The sequence below is a fragment of the Scyliorhinus torazame genome, chromosome 7, assembly GCF_047496885.1.
Source record: "Scyliorhinus torazame isolate Kashiwa2021f chromosome 7, sScyTor2.1, whole genome shotgun sequence".
Taxonomy (NCBI): domain Eukaryota; kingdom Metazoa; phylum Chordata; class Chondrichthyes; order Carcharhiniformes; family Scyliorhinidae; genus Scyliorhinus; species Scyliorhinus torazame.
Genome location: NC_092713.1, coordinates 233,780,147 through 233,794,886, shown reverse-complemented (window position 1 = coordinate 233,794,886; position 14,740 = coordinate 233,780,147). Strand labels below are relative to the sequence as shown.

The window sequence follows — 14,740 nt, the reverse complement described above, 5'->3', positions numbered from 1 at the left end:
TTTCCTTGAACTATTCATTATAAACATGTTTATAGTGGAGAACAATTTCAGAAATATTTTGTTTGTGTACTGCTGACACTGACTTTTTCATTTTGACCTTCTGTTCTGATTCTGTCTGATTAGTGGGTGTCCACAAAGCTACAACACAGAAAGTCATTGACATGAACTTTCCAAACTAGTCCAACTGAAATTGACCTGTGTTGAATACTGTACCTTTATTATAAATGTTGCTGCGAATACATAATTTGAGTCGATGGAATTTCCTTGGTTGACTACCTCAGGAAAAGTTATCATTTTATGCCCATTATGGAGCTTTTGTACTTCAATAACTAGGTGTAAATTAGTGGGGGTGGCACAATAGCACTATTGCTTCACAGCGCCAGGGGACCCGGGTTCGATTCCCGGCGTCTGCACGCTCTGCTCGTGTCTGCGTGAATTTCATCCGGCCGCTCCAGTTTCCTTCCACAAGTCCCGAAAGATGTGCTTGTTAGGTGAATTGGACATTCTGAATTCCCCCTCAGAGTACCCAAACAGGCGCCCAGAATGTGGTGACCAGGGGATTTTCACAGCAACTTCAATGCAGTGCAATGTAAGCCGACTTGTGACACGAGTAAAGATTAAATAAAAATGATTAAATGCCAGGCAGTAAACATCGTGCATAGGAACATGAGTATGCAATTCAACCACAAGTTTGTTCCACCATTCAATTCGGCCATCTGACAGCTGATCTGTACCACAACTCCATTTGCTCCCCTTTGTTCCATATCCCTTGATATTCCTTGATATCCTGACATAACAAAACAAATGCTGCAATCTCAGCCTTGAAAATTTAAATTGACCAATCATTGATTGCGTTTTGGTGAAGTGAATTCCAGATTTCCCCTACAATTTGTGCTTTAAGAAATGCTTCCTGTTCACTCCTAAATGACCCAGCGCTAATTTTCAGATTAGGCTCTCTTTTCAATTATTTTACAAAAAGGAAATGGCTTCTCTGTATCCACCCTATTGAGTAGCTTTATGATTTTAAACACATGCATTAGATAATCTTTTAACCAGGAGAAGATTCAGGTTTACTCAAACTTACTCAAGCAAACTCAAGTTTATGCAAGATGTCTTTACAATTTAACCCTCCAGCCCTGGTATAATTCTGGTGAATCGGCACTGTCCATTTTCCAACGCCTTTGGACTTTTTCCTGTAGCCTGCTTCTGAGGTTCAGTGCACAAAAGTAAACAAAGTGGGAAGAATGTTCCCAGCCAGGTAATGGTCGACTTGGAGGCAAGGAGGGCAGGGAAATAAGGAGGTAGGGGAGCCATTTGGGATGGATACATTTCTTTCAACAGGGTCTTTCCTACCTCGGGCAAACTGGGAACAGGATCAGCTGCCCACTGCGCAGAAGCAGGTAGCCAACTGTGAGCTAAGTTTCCACAGAGCAACCCCACATTGTGTGTTGAGGCCACCGTCTCAATTGAGTCTGAGGCTTCATGCCCCCTTTCAAGGGGCTTCCTCTACGCTCTGAGGGCCCTCATAGCCTTTCATTCGGATCCACATCTCCAAGGGCACCTCTTTGTTGAGGCGCCCTTACTGTCTCTGACCTATGTCAGCAGTACCAACCACTCCTAGTGGGACTGCCAAAGCTCCAGATATGCCAGTCATCTAATTGGAGTTGGCAGCATAAGGAGCCAACCACCATTCTGAATTAGATACTCACATCCCATGGAAGGGTGAGGAAAAAGCATTTTGAATTGCAAGCTCAGTGAGATGGAGGCCAACATTCCATCAACTTTTAATTCAGAATAAAGTTTGAGGTGACCCATTAAGAAGCCATCATGTGGCAGATTGGGCAGAGGAAGATTGTGGTCTTGCTGCTGGCAATTGCGGGCTCATTCCCTTGCAGCATCTGAAAACCCCAGGAAAATCGAGCTCAGCACTCGAGATGGGATCTGACCAAGGTTTCGTATAAATGACACAACACCATCTATATCCAGTGGGTTTGCATTGACTAGAAACCTAACTGGACCAGCCGTATAAATACAGAGGCTACAGAGCAGATCAAAGGCTGAAAATCTGTGGTGGGCAACTCATCACCTGACTCGCCAAAGCGGGTGCTAGTCAGGAGTGTGATGGGATTCTCTCCATTTGCCTTGATGAGTGTGGCTCTAATAACACTCGAGAAACTTGACACATCCAGGGCAAAGCACTTGATTGGCACCCCATCCATCACCTTAAGCATTCACTCCTTCCATCTCTGATGCAGGGTGGCAGTAATGTGTACGATCGACAAGATACAGCATCTCACCAAAATTCCTTCAACAGCACCTTCCAAACCTGTGACCTCTACCATCTGGAAGGACAAAAGCAACACTTGCATGAGAACACGACCACAAGCAAGGACCCTTCAAGCCATGCACCATCCTGACTTGGAAATATATCATAATTCCTGCATTGTCAAGCGGTCAAAATGCTAGAACTCCCTTCCTAACAGCACTGTGAGCATACTTACAAGACATGGGCTGCCACAATTCATGAAGGTGACTCACCACCACTGTTTCAAGGGCAATTAGGGATGGGTAACAAATGCTGGCCTTGCCAGTGACACTCACATCCCTTGGAAGGGTGAGGAAAACCATTTTGATTTGCAAGCTCAGTGAGATAAAGGCCAACATTCCATCAACTTTTGAAGTTTATTTTAGTACCTGTGCATTAGCTCTTCATGATTTGCACACATGGGTGCATATATCCAGTTGCTCCTTGTCCCCCCCCCCCCCCCCCCCCCCACCATCAATAAAATATCTTTATTCGATCCACTGAACGGCCTCACAGGTACCCACATTGGACTCCATCTGCTTAGCTTGGTCTACCTCTTTAATTTTCTATGTTTCTTCATTACATTCTCCTCTTAGCCACACAATGCACTCTGCCTCATCGCCCAGTGTCAATTTGCCAACTTGGATGTACAGTATTCTGATGTAAACATTTGTCTCCAGTAGTGGCACAAGATGGGTGCATCTGCTGTCCATAATCCATTGACTGCAATGGAACTGAATGTCAGGCACTGCTTATAACAGCAAGCCAATCTAATTCTACATGTTTTGCAAATTTGTCCTGCCAGTAAATCCAGATTTCCCTCTCTAGCCTTTATTTGAATCCAGCACTGGCATGTTCAAATGATTTCATAACGATGGTGTAGACATCTACACATTGCAGTTTAAAACATTAAATATCTCGTCCTGTTTGAGACTTATTTTTCTATTCAGACTTCCACTGGTGATCAACATTGATGGATTTATATTGTTCTAATATAATAAGATATCAGGTCTGTGGCACCAATGTTCAAATATGGTTGTTCAGAATTTCTTGTACTACATTAGGGTGTTTGGGAAGATAAGAAAATAATTTTAACTCTGTAAAATATATATGTTATATAATTCTTCAAAGTAACACCATCTTCCACGAAATGAAAATATTATTAGACCCATTGTATGTGTGTCAACCCCTAGTGAATTCCACTAACCATTCTTCTCCAAATCCCTGCATCTTTCCACACTTCAAATATTTATCTACAATTGCCCTTAAAATATGCAGTGTTCTTTGGTGACTCATAGATGTTTTTCTTCTGAAAGGTAATGTGTTCCTGGCCTTCAAACAAGAGCTGGAAGATGCTTACAAAGAGTACTGTGCCAACTATGAGACCACCCTGCTACTTGAAACTAATTACAAGAGGAATGAAAATATTTGGAAAGAAGTTACAGAAGCTATAAATGTATTGGGGTAGGAACCTTGCATAAGCATATTTATTGTATGTTAATTAGGCTTAAATTTGTTAAATGTACAAATATTGGTAACACTTTAAATATTAAAACAAGTCTTTTTTGATGCATCGTACTATATCTATTCGAAAAATATCAAAACTGTCTTCGAGGCATTGGAACCTTGAGATGACCTCCAGAGAAAAACAACTGCTACTAACCACTCTTTGCTTCCTGCCACTCAAGTCAATTTCATATGTTGCTACTGTCCCTTTTATCCCATGAACCCTGGAGGGCACAGTGGTGCAATGGTTGTTAGCATTACTGCCTCATGGCACCGAGGACCCGGGTTCAATCCCAGCCCTGGGTCAGTGTCCGTGTGGAGTCTCGCCGTGTCTGTGTGGGTCTCACCCCCACAACCCAAAGATGCGCAGTGAAGGTGAATTGGCCACGCTAAATTGCCCCTTAATTGGAAAATAAGAATTGTGTACTCTAAATTTATATTTTTCAAAAATCCCACAAACTCTCATTTTGCTGACAAGTCTGTTGTGTGGCATTTTATCAAATGCTTTGTGGAAGGCCTTTGGCAGGATGCTCTGTCCCGCCGCGCCACATTTCTGCCTCACCCTGCTGGCGGGGTGCTCCGTTACGCCGGCTAGTCAATGGGGTTTCCCATTGTGGGGCAGGCCCACACCATCGGCAAACTCTTGGGCTGCCGGCAAAATGGAGCATCCCGCCCAACGGAGAATCCCCATTAACAGCATTAACTTCATCAACCCTCTCTGTTATGTCATTAAATTTTAAGCAAATTAAACACAATTTGTCTTTAACAAATCCACACTGGGGTGACGAATGTGATATAAAATAGTTACTTTAGAGATATTAGTTAATGTAATGTAGAAATAAGCCACTTTGATTCTGGCAAGTAGAGACAAAGGATTTTAGACCGCATGGGAAAAAGCAGGAAGAGGTGTGTCTATGAGAGTGATGCTGAATTGATAGGGGCCGGAGAATGGGATTGGAAGTGAGCCAATCAGAATAGATCAAACAAGTCAGGAGGGACATAGGATGACCTATGGGTGTCGAGTATGTGAAACTTGATGCCATTTGAATGTATCAGTACTGATCTCTTTGTCTGGGACATTCACTTAGTTCCCGGGGCTGCAGAAAGCAACATGTTATCTGTATCACTGTGGACTAGGTAGCTTGCAAGCTGAATAAAATAACTTTTGTTATACTTGCAAATCCCTCTCGACTTTTATTGAGGCCAGACTGACGGATAAAGAAATTTGGGAATCAACATTTGGTGCCGAAACCCGGGATTTCTCAGGGCGATCCTGGTCCAACTGCGAAATCAGAATTAGACTGATTATGAACAGGAGAATGGGGAACGAGGGCCCTCAATGTAGAACTGGAAAATGACCGCGCATTGATTGTTCCCCTCTTCTTATCGTCTGATTAGTCTGGTCACTTGGCACAGAAAGACCGCCTCGACGAAATCACAGGTCAGTCTGGGGATTAGCAATTTAATTGATGGGATTTCATATTGTTGTTTCGGCTTGGGTTAGGGTTTTGGGTTGATGTGACATCTCAAATGATGATTCAATTCCAAGTATAAGGGTTCAGAGGCTGATGGGACTTCAGTAATGAAGGTTCAGTCTATTATATGGGTTCAGGGGCTGATGGGACTTCAGTACTGAAGGTTCAGTCCAGTATAACTGTTTTTAAATCTGAAGATGGTTCAACTCTATGTGTGAGTGTTTTAAATATATAGTTGATTAAGCTAAAATTGTCTCCTTGGACTGTATTGGCGGAAAACGCAGTTCCGAGGACTAGTTGAGATTGTGGGGAATGCTGCATATTGGTTGAAGCAGAAGTCTCTCAAAGGGTTAACAGCAGCAGGCAAAGTTAAAGACAGACAGTGCTTCTCACTCAGGCCTTGAGATAACAGCACCAGTCTGTAGTGTAATCGGATACCTTTCCTTTGAGTCAGTGAATACCAGCAAAGTTACGTTTTGAATTAATTAAAGGAAACCAGTGGGTTTCTCCACCTCTTTGATAAAAGTTATTATTTTCGAAAGCAATTGATTAAAATTGCCAGAATCTTAAGTTTTACTTACTTGAAATAAGGTTTATCTCATTTTATCTGGAGATTAATAGAAACTTAAAGAAGATCATGGACACCATTTTAAAAAGTGTAAATCTGGAGATGATAGTTGATTTTGCTAATACTTATGTGTATGTAAAAGAAAAAAAAACTTGTTAAAAGAAAAATTGTTAAGATAAAGAAATAATTAAGTTGTAAATGTTATACAAGTTTGTGTTAAGCAAATTGTAAATTTAGTTCTGAGTTGAGATCAGAGCTAAGCTTGCAAGTTGCAGTAATTCAATTTGAATTTTCAAACATTTTTAAGTTTTTTTAAAAAAGCGCAAGTAGAGGAAAGACGCGGGTCAAACAAGAGATGAGCTACGTAGTTCAATGGCTGGCCTTGAATTGACAGAAAAAGAAAAATTCAATAATTTGGAAAAGTAAGCATATCACCTAAGTCTCTCCAAACTAAGCAGAAACCACAAGGTTCGGGAACAAAGGAAGCTGAAACAGATTATTTTCAAGAGAATGAACTCCCCCTAGTGACAGGGAGAGATGTTGAAGTCCTGGAACAACCAGGGGAAATAGCTAGAGTGCCCCCTGGTGACATTCGGAGACAGTTACCGATTAGGAAAATGCGAAACCCCGACGCAGTGACTGGGAGCGAACCCCACGATAGACGTTTACTTCCCATGGACACCCAGTGAGATGATGGCTATTATGTCTACAATCCCAGATAGAAAAAATCTCCTGCTGCCTTCATGGATTCCTTGAGAACTACCATCTCAATTTATCAAGCTGATTTAAGGGACCTCTGGGCCCTAGTCCAGCAGATTTTAACCCCAGCAGAGTACCGCAATTATTTTAACCACCTGAATTATGCTAGTCATGCCGCACTTCAGCAGGCCTATGCGTTAGACGACGATAGAAGGACACAGATCTTGAATGCGTTGAATAGCACATTTCAAAGGCCCATAAATCTTTCTGTTATCTTAGACCTAAAACCTAAGAAGACTGAAGAGCCAGAGGAATTTCTGGAGCGTTTTAATGAAATCTACCGGGGGCAGTCAGGCGATTTGCTGTATCAAAATGGTCAGAATTCCCCTCAATATTGTGCTATGTTAATGCATTGCCTACCACCTTCTGTGGTTACTGCTGTGAAATGTAATAACATGAATTGGACAGAGAACGACCCTTCCCAGATGGCAAGGGCAGTCAGATTTTATTGGAAGGAGGGTGTAGGCCAAGAAGGAGGCTCAGTTACAAAGGTTAAGACTGAGTATGTAATGAAAAAGGATGATCTGCGACCCCAACAAGCGGCAGAAATGGTAGTTTACCAGCAGGAGCCCCAATATAGTGACTTTGGGTGGGTGGATCAGCGAAGAGGAGGATACCAAACCCACCCACAGGGACCCTCACCCCCTTTTTATGACCCACCGAATGAATCAATAGCTCTACAACCGCAGCCCCCTCTGAGGGACCATTGATCTACTGGAAGAAGAGGAAGGGGCAGCCATTTCTTCTGTGCAATCAGCACTTAAATTACCATTATCCAACCACACGCAGCAATTGTCAGGGTTCCAAGGACAGGTGTGTGAGTATCCTATTTCTGAACCTGTGACAGTCACTTACGAGAATAAGTCTGCAGAGCATCAGGTTGTAGTGACTACTGGATTGGACTGTAACTTGTTGGCCCGAGATTTACTGTGTATCTTCCAGCTACAGCTAGAATGCGGAGATGAGGGGGTAACGGTTACATCATGGAGGATGAGACAACAGTGCTATATTTCTATCACCCCCCAGTGGTGGACGTTAGACGTTGAACAGTCACTGCATCACGTTACCCTGGCCTATGACAGAACTGGACGAAACAGGGAGTTGGAGGACAAATACCAGCCATTACTTGAGACCGAATGGCCAGTCAAGGTTACAGCCACAGTCACGGGAAAAGAAAGTACAGCCGATTTTGTTACAATATCACCACATTTATGGCCACAGTCAGCTTCGGTAAGCCCTCATATTACACGTCAGGTCCATGACCAGTACCATGCCAGGGATATGGGGCGAATGGTCAGGAGGGCAGTGGATCATTCGGATCCAACAGACTACGCACTTCAAGTCATGCCGGACGGCACTACCATAAAATATTTGAGGTCCCTGAAACGATTAACACTCGACTGCAGCATCACAGGGGACATGATGTGTTGGAATATGTCAATCCACAGGTCTGGGCGGAATACCCATCACAAGTGGGAAAGACAAATGTTACACCTATTAAGGTGATGATTAAGGATCATGTAAAGCTACCTTCCATTCGACAATACCCCCTGAAATCTCAAGCTGCTCCATCAATAGATAAATTAATTCAAGAGCTGTTGAAACAGGGTATTTTGGTCCCTTGCCAATCAGAATGTAACACCCCCATACTTGCTGTGCCTAAACCAGCCAAACCAGACCAGTACCGATTAGTACAGGATTTACGTTCAATCAATGCCATCGCATAGCCGTTACATGCTCTCACCCTCCAACAGGATATTACGGTGTATAGCTCCCACTCGGTCATCGCACTACTGAGGCAACTGCAGACTCAGCATCATACCACAGCTCGTCAGAATAGGTATGAGATATACCTTTTGAACAATCCACGTCTGACATTTAAATACTGTACCACTATCAATCCAGCCTGTTTTCTTAGTGGTCCCCCTGTCCATGAAGACGCACCTGGCCACGACTGTTTAGCCTTGATTCAGGAAACTACCACAATAAGGGGCGATTTGAGTGACATTTCGTCAGAACAACCTGACATGATTATGTGTGGTCAAATATCCCACCGGGGTTTAGTTAATGACCTACTGCAGGCCCTCCTTATGCCCGCGCAGATTTCCGTTATTAAATGCGCTGCCCACACGAATGGTACAACCCCAGTTGACGTTGGTAATGAACGAGCAGATTGTGCAGCGCGAACAGCCGCGCAAATTCAGCAAGTGATGGTGCCTAAGATGTTAAGTCAGACTAAACGATCTACTATAAATATGTCTGCTTCTGACAAGTCAATGCCAACCATCCAAGATGTCATAAGGTTACAGGAGGACGCTCCTGAGAGTGATAAACAAATGTGGAAACGGTTAGGTTGTACATATGATTCTGTTTCCTCTTTATGGACCACGCCAGCACATCAGACTTGTATGTCTGATGTACTGGCTTTATGGGTCATCGAATGTGTACACTTTGCAACTCATTGTGGGGCTCGGGGGACTAGTGATTTGTTGCTGGACACTTGGTGGCACCCTAAAATGCAGGGGTTGGCCCAAAGTATCAGTAATCGGTGTTTGATTTGTCAGCAATATAACACCGGAAAAGGTATCCCTTGTGGGATGGGGCAAACCCCGTTGCCCAGTGGTCCCTTTGAGACGCTCCAAATGGATTACATTGAGTTGGAAAGGTGTCAAATGTTATAAATATGTTTTGGTCATTGTGGATGTGTTCAGCAGATGGGTTGAGGCGTATCCGACTATCGATAATAAAGCTGCTACTGTGGTTAAAGTCTTGATGAGGGAAATCATTCCCCGGTACGGTATACCAGCTCAGTTAAGTTCTGATAATGGGCCTCATTTTATTGGACAAATTAACAAGGAGTTTTGCTCCCAGTTGGGCATACGCCAGCAGTTACACTGTGCTTATAGACCGCAGGCGGCCGGGTTGGTTGAGAGACACAATCAGACCCTCAAAACTAAATTGGCTAAATTAAGAGCAGACACGGGACTGACATGGCTTAAGTTGCTCCCCGTTGCCCTCTTCCAGCTGCGGGTTACACCTGCGGGACCAGCCCGGCTCTCTCCCGCCGAGATTCTTTATGGCAGGCCTCTTAGAACTCCCTGGAGCCTGCAGGTTCCCAGACTGGTTCAGTTTCATCAGATGACTGAAGAGATGACCACCTATGTTCTAGCCCTCACGCAAGTGCTCAAGGAACTCCTTGGCCAGGTCCGCGCGGCTCACCAGCCATCGCCCCCAGTACCTAGCTCACTTTCAGTCCAGCCCGGTAGTTATGTCATGGTCAAAACTTGGACTAGGAAGGGGTCGGAGCCGCGATAGGATGGGCCCTTCCAAGTTCTCCTTACCACCCCCACAGTAGTTAAAGTGGAGGGGCGAAGTGCTTGGGTCCACCTACATCACTGTAAATTGAGTCCATCTCCACTACTGTAAAAGGTCGGATACTAACCTGCCTCCCTTCTCCAGTGCTATTTTACAGGTGTGGAGCATGATGGAGTGGCTACGCATCGTCTGTATGATATTTGGCCTCACTTCGCTTGGCGTGTTATTGGCGATGGACATGGAAAAGGGGAATATTATGTATCTGTGTAGCCCCAACCAATCTACAAGGTTACATCACCTCAGCAAAGGTGATGTTCTTCGCTGCCCCCATATACGAGGACATGGTATCGACTCATGGAAGGTCATCAAAGTTAAGGAGAATGCAGGTGTCATGAAGCAGTTGCACCGGTCCCGGCGTTGGGAAGGGAACATTATATGGACATTGCCTTGTTTTTGGAATACATGTAAATTCGATTTTGGATGTGTTAAGAGTGGTGCAATAAAGGTAATATCAGGCTGTCAGAAGAGCGTAGGAAGAGGCTATGAGGAAGTGAAAGGGACTAGAGAGAGGATGGGGCGTATGAGAAGGGAAGTACAGCTAGAACGTAGGTTACCGGGAGATACACTTAAGTTAGTTAAAGGCCAAACTGAGGAAAACCCGGGTAGTAAACCTTGGGAGCCCTCGGGGCAATAACCAAGGAATTGTCTCAGCTACGGTTGTTTGCAATGCAGAACCGGTATGCTCTTGACTATCTTCTGGCCCGTGAGGGTGGGGTATGCGCCATAGTGCAGGGCAAGTGTATCATGGGAGTTCAGGATAACATCACTAAATTTATGGATCACATACGGGATCACCTGGACAGAATGCAGGATCCTGGCTCTTGGGGTAACTGGGGATTTGGAGGTTGGAAGGACTGGTTGATAAATATGGCCATGTATCTAGTGGTAGCTATCGGCTGCATCTTTGTGGGCCTTGCCATCCTTAAATGTGTGATGGGTAAAATTTAACCCAAAAAAAATTTAACTGTTAAAATCCATGAGGGTGAAGCAGATGAAGGGGGGCTAAGACAGGAATTGGAAATGCAGCGACGGATCTTTTTAGATGAGGAACCGTAGCTATGGATTGGATAGTTCGGTTATCATGGAATGATAAAAGGAGGGAATGACGAATGTGATATAAAATAGTTACTTTAGAGATACTAGTTAATGTAATGTAGAAATAAGCCACTTTGATTCTGGCAAGTAGAGACAAAGGATTTTAGACCGCATGGGAAAAAGCAGGAAGAGGTGTGTCTATGAGAGTGATGCTGAATTGATAGGGGCCGGAGAAAGGGATTGGAAGTGAGCCAATCAGAATAGATCAAACAAGTCAGGAGGGACATAGGATGACCTATGGGTGTCGAGTATGTGAAACTTGATGCTACTTGAATGTATCAGTACTGATCTCTTTGGGACATTCACTTAGTTCCCGGGGCTGCAGAAAGCAACATGTTATCTGTATCACTGTGGACTAGGTAGCTTGCAAGCTGAATAAAATAACTTTTGTTATACTTGCAAATCCCTCTCGACTTTTATTGAGGCCAGACTGACGGATAAAGAAATTTGGGAATCAACAGAGGGATGGATTCTTCCCCCCCAACCCCTCACCCCCTGCCCGCCACAAGAACGCCATGGTTGAGACTCCGACAATGGAAAAATGCATTGACCTCGGGCGGGACTGCGGTCGCTGGGCGAATGCGGCTGGAGAATCTCACCCAGGCTTTCCTTAATTAACTCACCTTTGCTCAAGGGACAATTAATTTTGTCCCAAATTACTGTTCCCACCAACCCTTTTTGAACAATTCTCCCACCTCTGTCTGCCACCACTACTGGGCCTAAGGAAGATTAGAAAATTATGGCTAGTACCTCGATAATTTCTACTCTCACTTCCTCCGGTGTCTTATTTCCCTGTTATGCTGAACTCACCTTCGACCTTGCTATTTTCTATTTTAGCACTGTAGGTCTCTCCAAATGTTCTTTGCACCTTGTTATCCAACTCCAATATTGCCTTGGGTCCCACATCCCTGCTAAGTTATAGTAAATCCTCCCGAAAGCACCAGTAAATCTCACCACAAGGGAAATGGTCCTGGCTCGGGTGTAACCCCCATCTGACCCGTACAGGTCCCATTTCCCCCCTTAAAGTTCATTCCAATGTCCCAAGAATCTAAATCTGTCTCTCGTGCACCATCTCTCCAGCCATGCATTCATCTGCTTTATCCTCCTATTTCTATAATCAGTTGCTAGCGGTAATGGGAGTAATCTGGAAATTGCTACTTTTAAGCTCCTGTTGCTAATTTCCGATCCAGCTCCCAGAATTTTGACTGCAGGATCACATCCCTCGTTCTACGCGTGTCATTAGTGCCGATGCGGACCAAGATCACTGGATGTTCACCCTCCCCTTGGTGTGCCCTGCAGCTGTTAAGTGCCATCCTGGCACCTGGAGATGTAACATCCTATTGTGGATTCACGTCTACGGCCTCAAACACCTGTCTATTCTCCTAACTATCAAATCTCCTATCACAATTGCTCTTCCAGACTTCCTTGTACCCCCACCATGTGTAAGTGAGCTCACTATGGTGTCCTGGATTTGTCTGTGGCTGCATGCCCCAGATGAACCTTCACTTTCATCAGTATTCAGAACTGCATGCTGGCTGGAGAATCAGATGTATTCAGGGGACCCGTGCACCACCTGCTTATTTCTCTCTTCCAGGGTGTCATAGTAGTATTGTCGCTGAACGAGTAACCCAGAGACCCAGGGTTATGCTCTGGAGATCAGTGTTAGAATCCCACCATGCTAGATGTGGAATTTAAATTCAATAGAAAGATCTAGAATTAAAAGTCTATGATGATGATTGTGGAATCGTTGATGATTGTTATAGAACCTATCTGCTTCACTGATGTCCTTTAGGGAAGGAAATCTGCCAACCTTACCTGGCCTGGCCTACATGTGACTTCAGAACCATAGCAATGTGGTTAACCCTTATCCCTTTGAAATAGCCGTGCAAGCCACTCAGTTCCAGGGAAATTATGGATGGGAAACAGATTCTGGCCCAACCAGCGACGGCCACATCCCACTAAATAATATTTTTTTAAAACTCTAAAGCTACGGTGTGACCACGTATATAAACATGCTATCCACAAAGGTTTGAAGTCAAGGATGTACCACAGTGTGCCAAATGCTGCTCAAGCTCCAAAGCATGGAACTCAAGCTGAAGCAGCTGATGACACTTCCTGTACTTAAACATTCACCAGTCACTCACTTCTCTTCTATTATTGCTTAAATACAGGGGGATTAATTGAGGTGCGTTACTTCATACTTATTATTTTTAAAAATGAAACATTTCATTTCCCAGCTCCTTAGACCAAATTGCTAACTTGGAGAAGGGAAACTAAGCTGCTATTCTCACCAGACAATCAACTCAAATCCTTCCACTGATGTCACAGTTTGATTTCCCTGCCCCCTCCTCACTTCAGTGATTCTGACCTGCTTCACTGCCCCTGGTCTGCTTCATACTGCCCTCCCGGTCTGCTTCATACTGCCCTCCCGGTCTGCTTCATACTGCCCTCCCGGTCTGCTTCACTGCCCCTGGTCTGCTTCATACTGCCCCCCGGTCTGCTTCACACTGCCCCCGGTCTGCTTCACACTACTCCAGGTCTGCTTCACACTGCTCCAGCTCTGCTTCACACTGCCCCCGGTCTGCTTCACACTGCCCCCCCGGTCTGCTTCACACTGCCCCCGGTCTGCTTCATACCGCCCCCCTGGTCTGTTTCATACTGCTCCAGGTCTGCTTCACACTGCTCCTGGTCTGCTTCACTCTGCTCCTGGTCTGCTTCACTCTGCTCCTGGTCTGCTTCACACTGCTCCAGGTCTGCTTCATACTGCTCCCGGGTCTGTTTCACAATGCCCCCGGTCTGCTTCACAATCCCCCGGTCTGCTTCACACTGCCCCCGGTCTGCTTCACACTGCTCCAGGTCTGCTTCACACTACTCCAGGTCTGCTTCACACTGCTCCAGCTCTGCTTCACACTGCCCCCGGTCTGCTTCACACTGCCCCCCCGGTCTGCTTCACACTGCCCCCGGTCTGCTTCACACTGCCCCCGGTCTGCTTCACACTGCTCCAGGTCTGCTTCACACTACTCCAGGTCTGCTTCACACTGCTCCAGCTCTGCTTCACACTGCCCCCGGTCTGCTTCACACCGCCCCCCCCGGTCTGCTTCACACTGCCCCCGGTCTGCTTCATACCGCCCCCCCGGTCTGCTTCATACTGCTCCAGGTCTGCTTCACACTGTTCCAGGTCTGCTTCACTCTGCTCCTGGTCTGCTTCACTCTGCTCCTGGTCTGCTTCACTCTGCTCCTGGTCTGCTTCACACTGCTCCAGGTCTGCTTCATACTGCTCCCGGGTCTGTTTCACAATGCCCCCGGTCTGCTTCACAATCCCCCGGTCTGCTTCACACTGTTCCTGGTCTGCTTCACACTGGTGCAGGACTGCCTCACTGCTCCTGGTCTGCTTCACACTGGTCCCGGTCTGCTTAACACTGCTGCTGTCTGTTTCACACTGCTCCTGGTCTGCTTCACACTGCTCCCGGCCTGCTTCATACTGTTCCTGGCCTGCTTCACACTGCTCCTGGTCTGCTTCACACTGCTCCTGGTCTGCTTCACACTGCTCCCGGTCTGTTTCACACTGCCCCTGGTCTGCTTCACACTCAGACTGATCTGATCCCAGTCTGCTTCATACTGCTCCGGTCTGCTTCACGCTCTGCCCAACCTGTTTGA

The 14,740-nt window shown here is 45.5% G+C and overlaps 1 protein-coding gene across 1 annotated transcript in view; it reads left to right on the top strand.

Annotated features, from left to right (window-relative positions):
* The window catches only part of arhgef37 (Rho guanine nucleotide exchange factor (GEF) 37), a 158,993-nt gene that overhangs the window by 58,658 nt on the left and 85,595 nt on the right, over positions 1 to 14,740 (top strand). Inside the window, 1 exon segment of the mRNA XM_072512145.1 lies at positions 3,622 to 3,769. Within this exon segment, the coding sequence (XP_072368246.1) occupies positions 3,622 to 3,769 (148 nt within the window).